This window comes from Myotis brandtii, unplaced genomic scaffold, assembly GCF_000412655.1.
Source record: "Myotis brandtii unplaced genomic scaffold, ASM41265v1 scaffold339, whole genome shotgun sequence".
Classification (NCBI taxonomy): domain Eukaryota; kingdom Metazoa; phylum Chordata; class Mammalia; order Chiroptera; family Vespertilionidae; genus Myotis; species Myotis brandtii.
Window position 1 is genome coordinate 1,499,479 of NW_005363061.1, and position 11,955 is coordinate 1,511,433.

Sequence of the window (11,955 nt, forward strand, 5' to 3'; positions counted from 1 at the left end):
ACCTCCGCAGCTCCTCTGAGTCTCAGTGTGCTTTTCTCTTTCCTTCTAGTTGTAGAATTTCCACTCAGCCAGCCTTCCTGTAGTTCTGGATGATGTCCGTTTTGTCTTTTCGTTGTGTTTTTGAAGTTGTTGTGGGAGGCAGCAATTTCCGGTGTTTACCTGTGCCGCCATCTTGGTTTCTCTAAAATTTACTTTTATGTAAATATAGAGATGTACTCATGTACTTTGGAATACTATAAATCTAGTATTCTACTAGGAATATGTTAGTATTTTTAACAGAACCTTTACCAACTAGATATAACTTTCTCATATGCAAATTAGGTGTATTCTAGAAGTTGTTTTCATCTACCAGTTTTCTATTTCCTTTCGTCATTACTAAGTAAACTATATTCAGCTTAGAAAAACAAAGGCATTACTTTTTCTTGGTCCTTGTGCTTCAGTCTGTCCTTCACTCAAGCATTTATTGAACACATCCTATGGGAGTGGCACTCTTAGGTGCTGAGATGCAAAGATGACTCCTAACAAGGTCTCCCCGAGAGCCTGTTTTCAGGTCGGGGAGAGGAGCCTTGTAATAAAGGAGATGAAGTATTATTCACAGGGTTCCAAATAGGATATGGTAAGATAGACAATAATAGGTTACAGGCAGGAAAGAAAAGGAGATAGAGAAGGTGATTCTTGAGTTGAGTTTTGAAAGATAAGGAAGTTCGGAGATGAAAGGGTTGGGAAAAAAATGGAATTCCTGGTAGAGGTAGTGCTGTACATTTCTTGAATTGTCTAACTGGTATACTAGCAGCATTTTTGCCCGGGGTTGCCTCCAACTATGGATGAAAATTGAAAGGAAGGTTTTTAGAGTCTAAGAAAATTTGCTTTTCTTAGTAACTCAGAGCCTGAAAGTGATGCTGCCAACATATGAATGTGCATTATGAGGTAGGTTTTGATGTACATTGTGATATACAAACACCTAATAGCGAATTACACAATTCCTGTATCCTCTTTTTTGGGAGCTTCGAATGACATAACCTTGCTATTGTCCTCTCTCACATAGTGATGCTTTTAATTTCAAGAACTCTCTCTCCCTTAGAAATAATTTTCTTCCTTTCCATATTCAACTATTTGAGAGCAAGCCCTAGGACTGAGTATGGATAACAATGTACACCTGGAAATTTGGACCAGGCTCATAATTCATAGATTCAAGAGATATTCCTATATCTGACCCACCTTAAATATCAACTCTTTGGAACTCCTTCAGTTCCTTCTATTTGTAATAACTATTATTTATCTGTTGTAGTCCAGGTACTTTGTTATACTCCAGATACTTGGTGATATTAATGAATAAAATGGACAAAGATCCCTGACCAGATGGAACTTAACATTTTAGTAATCATCACAACAGCTCTGAAAGATTGCCTCTTTTCTCCCATGTGACAAAGGATTTATTAAAATTAGACCACTACCTAAAGTAGTGATTTTCTTGTATGAGCTTTGTTGAAACATTGGGGCAAGAAGACATTTTTTTATTTCAGGAGAAAAAGACTGTGTGTGTGTGTGTGTGACAGGGGATTCTGTAAGGATAGACCAATATGATATGCCAAATTTTCTCTAGTTTATCTTGTAGAAGATGAAAGCTTGAAGGTACTAAAAATATAGTGGTTCCAGAAACAGAGGAGTAAGTGAAGGGGGAAATATTTTAAGACAAGTTGTTTGAAGCTTTCCTTTCCTTGTGCTTCAGAGAAGGCAGCCTTCGAATGACTCAGGCATCAGTTATAGTGTGGGTATACTTCAAAGAGGCACAAGAGAAACACTGTAAGAAAGTAGAAAATTAAATAGGAGAGAATTTTGTAATGGCATAAAAATTTTGATTTATTAAAATTGCAACAGATTTGAAATAGAGTGTTTTCAGTTTTGATTTGTTATTTTACAGATGCTGTATCTACTCCCTCAGAAAAAAACCCATCTCTGCAGACAAATGAGAATTTGGACAAGAAACCAGAGAGTACCATTACAAATACTGTAACAGAAAACCCTTTTCAAATGCCTCTAGAAAAGCAGTCAAATGCAACAAATTTTGAAATATTGACAACTTTATCAGCATTTGGGTCATCAAGTAAAGAAGAGTCTATCCATCCAAGTGTAAGAATATCCAAGTCGGACTCGACTTTCTTTAACCAGGCCTCTGTAGAGACACTCTATGTCTCTCCCTCGTTCAAGACGTTTGACCCAGCGAAGGGGACTGTAATCGATAAGGACTCTCAGAAACCAGCCCAGCCCAGCATTGCTCAGAGGGATGTTGATATCCTCAAGAGCTTAACGGAATGGGGTGAGTCTAAAAAAATAATAATAAACAAAAAATAAATACTCTTTTGAAGCATTCTTCATTTACTTTTCTCTGCTCTCTGCCCCCCTATCTTGTTCCCTCCTTTCACTCTCCATCCAGTGGTATTAACATGTGCGTGCCATAGAGGACTTTCTCAGCTGGGAAAGTGCCCTTTTATTAAAGGGCTAATGGGCAGTCCATCCTTGTGGGTGACAAGTGCTAAATAAACAAAAAATAAATGCTCTTTTGAAGCATTCTTCATTTACTTTTCTCTGCTCTCTGCCCCCCTATCTTGTTCCCTCCTTTCACTCTCCATCCAGTGGTATTAACATGTGCGTGCCATAGAGGACTTTCTCAGCTGGGAAAGTGCCCTTTTATTAAAGGGCTAATGGGCAGTCCATCCTTGTGGGTGACAAGTGCTTGACTGAAGCACAAGTTCTGAGCAGTTTTGTTGGAGAACACATTAGAAAGAACTAGCATAAACAAGAGCTTCCTTTTGGTTGTTTCCAAAAGTACCCAAGAATTTCTCATTTATTCTCAGGAACAATTAAACTTCTGTTCTTCCAGAAAGGGCATGCAGGCTGAGGAATAATACAAAGTTGTGACTGAGCAAAGAAATTCTGTGAAGCTCTAATTTATTCTCCGTAGAACAGCCAGAATGACCTGATGACTAATCCTCCCCACTTAAACCATGGGCTGCTCCCATGTTCCTAAAGATCCAATAGCCTTCCAGGCCCTGAGCAGTCTAGCTTCTGCTTTTCAGCAGCCTGATGTTCTTTCCATTTGTCAAGTAAACCATGTGGCTTCACCATCTTTGGACTCTTGTTCCCTCTGACTTCTAATCCACCTCTTTCCGTTCACTCTTCCTCATCCTTTAGAGGTCAGCTCAACCATCACTTCTTCAAGATTTCCTGACCCCTAGATTATTTCAAATCCCCCCAAATTGTATGCTATCTCAGTATCCTACAATTATTCTTCCTAGCACTAATTGTCACTCTAATTAAATATAATTATATATGCATTAAGTTTTTTAATGTCTTTCCCCAAAAGTGGAATGTCAACTTCACGAGGGAAGGGACCACATCTACCCTGTTTATTATTATACTAGAGGCCTGATGCACAAAATTCGTGCATGGGTAGGGTCCCTAGGCCTGGCCAGCGATAAGGGCTGATCTGTGAGGCAACCGGCAGGGCAATGGAGGAGGGCCCCCGCTGGCACCTACCTTGGCCAGCCTGGTGCTGCCCACTTGCCAGCCCCGCGCCCTGGCTTCCTCCCCCCCTCCCCGTCGCCTCCCTCTGTGGGGTGATTGGCGGGGTGATTGGGGGCCCCCACTGGCACCCGCCTTGGTTAGCCTGGGGCCTGCGGGCTGGAGGCAGCTCCTGCATTGAGCGTCTGCTCCCTGGTAGTCAGTGTGCGTCATAGTGACTGGTCATTCCGCCATTCGGTCGATTTGCATATTAGGCTTTTATTATATAGGATCCTCAGCACCAACCACAGTGCCTTGCACTTAGGAGGCAATCAATATTTAATAAGCAAACTAAAAGCAGCTTAGTAGAGAAGGAATGGAAAGTGTACATGAAAAAGTAATAAAAGAAAACATTGGACAGTTAAGCCAGGATAGATGCACTATGTCTGCCAGGTTAAGTTTGGACTTTATTTTGGAGACAATGCAAGTCACTAACGGTTTTAAATCAGGTGAGTAGCTTTACCAATGTGTTTTAGAAAAATTACTCTCTCAGGAGTGTGGAGAATGGATTTGGAGGAGGTGAAACAGGGAGGCGGCACTTCAGAGGCTATTGTGGGAAAGGAAACTGGGTGAGAGATAGGAGACGAGAGAGGGTGAGGAAGAGGGAGGTGGCTCAAGATGGAGCATGATCTGGGGGAGGTGGCCTAGAATCAGAACAAAAAGGGAGTCACCTCATCCTGAGGGCCTGTAAGGAAGGAGGAGAAAGGATGTATCAGTGTGAGGGAAGGGTTTTGTTGATTTTAATAATTAAGATGTATTAAGCCTCCGGGTACCATATACTGTAGTCTTGGCCTCAATAACTTACTGTCTGATGTCACCTGACAAGACTGAGGAGTTTGGAGTGATATTACGGCTGTGGAGAGACTGGAATAGATTTAGAATAACCGCTCTAGAGAATGGAAGAGGGAACTGGTAAGACACTGATAAGGTGAAGGGGTGGTCATTTGCAGCAATCCTAGTTTATGGGGTCTATGCTTTTCTCCAGTAGTGCCGAGCAGCCTGGGGGTGGGAATGAAAAGATAGATATATAAATTGGAATAAGGTTAGGACAGGGATTGGCAAACTACCCTGGCCCACTGGGTAGTTTTAATCCTCACCTGAGGATATTTTTACCATTGATTTTTTAAGAGAAAGTGGAGAGGAAGTGGAGGGAGAGAGAAACATCTATGTGAGAGACACATTGATTGATTTTAATAATTAAGATGTATTAAGCCTCCGGGTACCATATACTGTAGTCTTGGCCTCAATAACTTACTGTCTGATGTCACCTGCCAAGACTGAGGAGTTTGGAGTGATATTACGGCTGTGGAGAGACTGGAATAGATTTAGAATAACCGCTCTAGAGAATGGAAGAGGGAACTGGTAAGACACTGATAAGGTGAAGAAGTGGTCATTTGCAGCAATCCTAGTTTATAGGGTCTATGCTTTTCTCCAGTAGTGCCGAGCAGCCAGGGGGTGGGAATGAAAAGATAGATATATAAATTGGAATAAGGTTAGGACAGGGATTGGCAAACTACCCTGGCCCACTGGGTAGTTTTAATCCTCACCTGAGGATATTTTTACCATTGATTTTTTAAGAGAAAGTGGAGAGGAAGTGGAGGGAGAGAGAAACATCTATGTGAGAGACACATTGATTGGTTGCCTCCTGCATGTGCCCCAACCAGGGAATCGAGCCTGCAGCTGAGGTATGTGCCCTCAAACCTGAGATCCTTCTGTCCAAGGGCCAACGCTCTAACCACTGAGTGAAACTGGCCAGGGCCCACTGACTGTTTTTATAATCAAAGGGCTCTTGGAATACAACCACACTAATTGGTTTACATATTGTCTTTGGCTGTTTTTGTGCTGTAATAGCAGAGCTGAGCAGTTGCAACAGATACTGTATGTCCCACAAAGCCTAAAATATTTGCTATCTGGTCCTTTAGAAAGAGGTTTGCTAACTCTCGCATTAGGAATTAGCAGCAGGTAAGGCAGAAGACACAGCAGCAAGGAGGTAGCAAGAAAGTGGTTCAAAGTGATGGATGATGGGATTCTACACTGGACAAGAAAGGAGGTAGAGCCAGGCAGCCACTGGTAGAGTGAGAGAAAACAAAAGGATCATTAGATCTGTTGTTTCAACGAGGCCAAAGGGTAGATGTATTTAAAGGAATGAGGGGGCTGGGAGTAATTCAGAAGGAAAGTAATCTTGGAAAATAAGATTTCAGAGAGAGGCAGTTCTGAGTGATGACATGTTCTGAGGAATACGCAGGGGAATGGCTGGTTGAGGATTCAAGAAATGATGAGGTGAGGATGGATGACTAGTCTCCATGGACGCTGGCATCACTCGGGATGATGGAGGATAGAGAAGATGGTACAGTAGCCTCCCGCCCCCCTTTTCCGTGGTTTTGCATTTCAAAGTTTTACCTACCACTGGCCAACTGCGAATTGAAAATATTCAATGGAAAATTCCAGAAATAAACAATTCATAAGTTTAAAATTGCATGTTGGTCTGAGTAGCATGGTGGAATCTCATGCTTTCCCCTCCATCCTGTCCAGGATGTTAATCATCCCCTTTGTCCAACATGCCCATGACGTTTATGCCATCTGCCCATTAGTCACTGTGTAGCCGTCCAAGTGATCAGGCGGACTGTGTGGCCTCTCAGTGCTTGTGTTCATGTAACCCTCCTTTTACCTAGTAATGGCTCCAAAGCATCAGAGTAGTGATGCTGGCAATTTGGATATGCCAAAGAGAAGCCAGTCAGTGCTGCTTTTAAATGGAAAGGTAAAAGTGGTTGACTTAGTAAGGAAAGAAGAGAAATCGTGTACTGAGGTTGCTAAGCTCTGTGGTAAGAACAGATCTTCTACCCGTGAATTGTGAAGCAGGAAAAAGAAATTTGTGCTAGTTCTATTGTCGCACCTCACACTGTAAGTTCCAGCCGCAGCTGGTGATAACTGCTTAGTTAGGATGGAAAAGGCATTAAATCTGTGGGTGGAAGACATGAGCAGAAAACGTGTTCCAAATGATGACAGCGTGTCACGTCAGAAAGCATTGAGCCCATATAGAGACTGCAAGTCCCCTGAAACAAGTGGCCGCATTCACGTAACTTTTATTATACTATATTGTTATAATGGCTCCATTTTATTATTATCATTAATTTCTTACTGTGTCTAATTTATACATTAAACTGTATCCTAAGTATGTGTGTATAGGAAAAACAGTACAGTGGACCCTTAAACAACACGGGGGTTAGGGACACCAACACCCACTTGAAAATCTGCATATAACTTTTGACTCCCCAAAAACTTATCTGAAGACTTCAGATCCGGAAAAATTAACAATTTCCTCAAAAGAAGAGGGAAAATGATAGGAAACAGTTCTGCAAACCCTTTCCACTAACCCTGAGCCACGGGTTGGGCTGCTTCAGAAGCTCCGTGTTGAAGGAGCCTTATCACTCGGGAAGTCACAGCCACGCAGCTGCCCTGCCCCAGACAGCCCAGCAGCTCCTCTAGCTGGACGTCTTCACCCAGAAGCCCTGTGCTCGTTAGCAGTCACTCTCCACTCCCCCCTCCCTAACTCCTGCAACCACTAGTCTATTGTCTGCCTCTATGGATTTGCCTGTTCTGGACACTTTATATGGTGGAATCATACAGCATGGGGCCTTTGGGACTGTGTCCTTCACTTTGCATAATGTTTTTAAGGTCCATCCATGTTATAGCATGTATCATACTTTGTTCCTTTTTATGGCAGAATAATATTCCATTGTATAGATGCACACATTTCATTTATCCACTCACAGTTGATGGACATTTGAGTTGTTTTCCCTTTTGACTATTATGAATAATTCTGCTATGAATGTTTGTGTAAAATATTTTTTAACTACTGGGCAAAATCAGAATATTTTAATTTATGTGTATAGCTAACTTGGCATCCATTATGAACCAGCTAGGAAAATTGAAATAAATCAATTGGAGAATGAAAAAAAAATTCCTGTGGTTTACAATGAACTGTTTGAAGTATTTAATTGACCAAGGACCTACTACTTACAGAAAAATTTGCATTACAGCTAAGTTCTAAAATATTTCTAGAAATGTATTTGTCATTTTACTTTTGCACCCAAGAGTCCTAAATGCTTTTTAAATTTAAAGTTGTAATAGAATGGTTCGGTGTTACTCGTGAGTATAAAGTTAGAGCTAACAAAGCACTTGGGATCGTTTCATGGGTGCGATCTTCAGGCAAGCGGAGCATTAATTGGTGTGCATACATCACACATTCACTGCAGCTTATTTGCAATTATTGCTGTGTTTCGGTTTTGCAGATAAACTGCTTGAAGGGAATGAAGGTTAACCAGATACCCACATAACTTCTGAGTGAGTCAGAGAAGGGTCTCCGAGCGGGCGGGGAGATGCCCCCAGAGCGCAGCCTGAAGTGTCTGGTACAGCTGTGCCGTGTTTGGAAACAAAAGTAAATGGTGCGCAGCAATTAGAGGTGAAGTGGCTCCTTAGGAGCGAAGGCATCATGTAGCCATGAATCAAAGCTGCGAAACTGTGAACAGTGGTAAGCTATTTAGTCAGCCGCTGCCGCTGCAGAGGAAACAAAGGTGGAGGTACAGTAGAAAGCAGGAGTTCTCAAACCTAACACACCCGGAGACACCTGGAGGCTTGTTAACACTCAGCGTCTGATTTAGTGGGTCTGCAGTGAAGCCCATGACCTCATCCTTAACAAATTCCCAGGTGCTGCCGCTGCCACTGCTACTGGTTCAGGGACCAGTGCTAGGGTTTTGTGACAACCTTCTAATAATTAAACATAGCCTCTCACCCTTTCTCCCACTCTCCCTTTTTTGGTAAAGATTTGCATATCTATCAGTCATTCTTTGTAGACATTTTCAAACAAGCAAGTTCTCAAAACTTTTCCTTCTCCTGCATTCCTTTCCAGTGAACTGCTGGAGAATGTGCTGCTCCCAAATGAGTAAACCACGAGAGAGAAAGACACGGTGTAGGAAACAGGGGAGCCACACAGGAGGATGGTGCAGGGACATGTCGTGCGACTCAGGGCCCACACATGTTGAGGCTTTCGTCATTAGCGTGATAGGAAACTGTCGCACCCCTTTTTAATCCAAGGATAGACTGTGGCTAAGCCAGCCTGATTCTCAGGGGTGCTGGTTCATCTTGACCATGTGCCAATGACGTGCCCACTTCCCTTTCATATCCTGCTGCTGCATCACTAGAGGACTCATTTCACCCCAAAAAGTTTTGTGATTGGGATTTTTCCCGAGAACTGGAAAGCTTTGAAGCAGAAAATAGAAGCCGCCTACACCAGCCATAGTTTTTACAAGAGGTCCAATTTAGTTTAAAGGGATGTATGTAAAGGAAATAAAATAATATAGAAAGTAATATATAAGTAATAGGTGCTAAGTGGTAAGCATTGATTTCCCTGTTCTATGACTATAGAGAATAAGTGTTTTTTGTTTTGTTTTTTAATTTAAGTAGCAAGTCCAGAGTTAATTTCAAAGACTTTAGAACTGGATTTAGCCCATTTATACCACCTAATACATAAGTGAATGTACTTAGATATTCCAAGGAGACAAGAAAAAGTTCTGTGTCCAAGAAAGTCTGGAAAAACATGAGTAAATACTGTGCTGACGGACATTGGGAGGCACAGTATGCAGGCACTCGGTCTGATTTGACTTGGAAGCCCTGTGTTCACAGAACATCTTTTTACACCGTCAGGCACACAGCATTCCTCAGAACACACTTTGGGAAATAATGCTTTAGAATGAAGTGCTGAAGAAGAGACTTCATACAATTTTCCCTGAAAGAAAGTTAAAATGCTATTAAATCTTTAATTTTTTGGAAAATAGATTTAGAAAGCTTTTTATTTTACATGCAATTTCTTGGTGGAAAACTAATTGCGTACGTGCGCTGGTGTTCTGGGTCTCAGGTGGACTGGACTTCAGTCTTGACATATTTGCCTATTGAGAGAAAAAAATTAGTTTCACAACTTTTGATAGTTGTAATTGGTTGTTCATTTTGCCATAGTATTCTCTGTAGAAGAAAAAATAGAGGAGGGATACAAGTTGCAGGTTTCTCAGACTTTCTATTTTAAATGTCAACTTAAAATGCCATCAGCAGAATGGAGCGTAACACTTGACTTTCTACTCTCGCTGGTAAGTGGAATATAAAAATATGTTAGTCAGGATCTGAGAGTGAAGATAAATATTGGTCATTTTATTTTAGTTTCCTTTAGAAAATCTTTAGATTTTCTCTGTTTCCTGCTTTAGGTTTATTTAGGTTTATTATGATTATTTTGCACATCAAATTCTAAGTAGTGTATTTATGTTGAGACCTTTCAGATCGGATTTGACATTGTAAAATGATTTTAGCTAGTGCTCTCATTTGTATGCTGCATCATCTTTCTCTGTCATTTATACATTTTAGTGTCAACCACCTCTGAGGGGACATCCTCCTTTTCTACTCTGTCCATGTCGTCTCCTGACACGGCCTCTCCAGACAAGTCTGCTCCTCTCTTACCCCGGATGTTGGCTGGACCTTCCTACTGGGCTTTGTCCCATCAACAGTCGTCTTCTGTCTCCTTTAAAGATAAAGATAAGACAGCCAGGGCTCGTCACCCCTTTGCTCCTCGGAGCTCACTGTCTTCTGATGAAGAATCTGACAACTTCAATCTACTGGAAAGTCTTCCAGACAACTCTGATTCTGCTGACAAGAAGATAAGTCATATTTCCAGCAGTGATCGGGTAGGGTTTTCCACCCAAAACGTAGACCGCTTCACCTCTGTGCCCTGTTCTAGCTTTCAGACAACCAAAGGCCTGCCTCAGGAACCCAAAGCAAACAGTTCCATTCAGGGTCTTCTAGGGGAGGTGAAAAATGCAATAGTCAAATTACACGAAGATCTGAGTATGGTGATACAAGAACTTGGTGTCATCAACAGCCATCTGGTAAGAATGAGTGGGAATAGCCCCCAAATCAGCACGGCTTCGCCGCTGCCCCAGTCTTCTGAGGAGAGCTCAGATCAAATAGAATCATCCCAGTAACCATTTCTGATAGAGCTCATGTGGTTCCACTTCCCCGAAACTGAGTTAGCCTGCTATAGATTCTCATTACTATGGCAAAATAGACTGACGGTTTGATTTTTCTTTGTCAGATTTATTAACAGTATCTTGCACATCAATAAATTCACTTGGGTGGTTTATTTTTTTAAACAGAAAAGGTTCACCTTTGATAATATTTTCAGATTTAGATATTAGTTCATTTGAAACTGAAGAGAATTTCATTCTTCCATGCTCTGTACTTTAAATCAAAATACATTTAAACATCAGTGAAGGCTATGGTAAGACCTCACATGGGAAATGGCTAGTCTAGAGCTCTGGGGGAAGCCGGTAGCGAGAGGCCCTTGACTTCTCATCTGTGTGGGGCATCACTGTCAACAAGCCTTTGCCTTGAGTGAGGAAGACTGAGTCTGGGGCACAGGTTTTACATGTTCTCATGCAGGTTCCTGTCCTGCAAACCAAGGGCCAGAACCTTCCCCTCCTTGTGGATGCCACATTGGTTGGGAGTTTAGTTGAGACAAAAAGAACATGGAATAGGTTTTTGTTCATGTATATTGCAAAATGAATTCAAATGTTTACTCTCTTTTCTTGTATTTTCAAAAATAAATTTGATGTTTTTCTTCTTGTATCTTTTTAGTTCATTAAAACATCCTTTCAACTGGAAATGTCTCAATTACTGTATTTATGAGCAGGATGGTCTCGTTTGGGGATGACAGGTCAATGCTTCTCAACCCTGTTGCACATGAGGGTCACTGGAGAAGCTTTCATTTTGTTTTGTATGTGGTTGATGGAACAGTTAAGGGGCTGAATGTACCCATCACTCAGTTTCAACAGCTATCCGTAAAAAGCTACAATGATTTCTGGTAATTTTGAAGAAATACAGGACGTGTACAAAATACTCTAATGCCTGGATGCCACTCCCAAATCAGAATTGATTTTCATGCAAACTAGTCAAGTGCTGGAGGGAACTGTTAGTAAAAAGACTCAAAAGCAGGAAGGTCTTGGGCAGGTTTGAGGGATGTCAAGGAGGCCAGGGTGGCTGCGGTGAGTGAGGAAAGGGGAGGAGACGAGGCCAGGGAGGAAAGGCAGGGCAGAGTGCCAGACGGTACAGGTTCTTGAAGACCTTCGTTAGAGTGTTCTAGAACACCCAGCTTAATCCCAGACTTCAATTCCTCATAGGGGATGGTTCATTTCCAATTCATGCTCATTGCATAGTCATTGGGTTCGACCTTGCTGGAAGGAGCATCTCTTGCTAGAGTTCCACCGTGGGTGAGGCGATTTCTGTTCTGTCGCCTGTCCGGGTTATCAGAGTGAGAGCTGGAATCGGTGCAACTCAACAAGGGCCCGTGGGGAA

General features: G+C 42.0%; 1 protein-coding gene across 1 annotated transcript in view; it reads left to right on the top strand.

Moving 5' to 3' along the window:
* Positions 1-10,586, top strand: part of ENTHD1 (ENTH domain containing 1) — a 106,113-nt gene extending 95,527 nt beyond the window's left edge. The window contains exons 5-6 of the mRNA XM_005871396.1: positions 1,922-2,317; positions 9,973-10,586. Of these exons, the coding sequence (XP_005871458.1) occupies positions 1,922-2,317; positions 9,973-10,586 (1,010 nt within the window). The remainder of the gene's footprint in view (positions 1-1,921; positions 2,318-9,972) is intronic.
* The last annotated feature ends 1,369 nt before the right edge of the window (positions 10,587-11,955 follow it).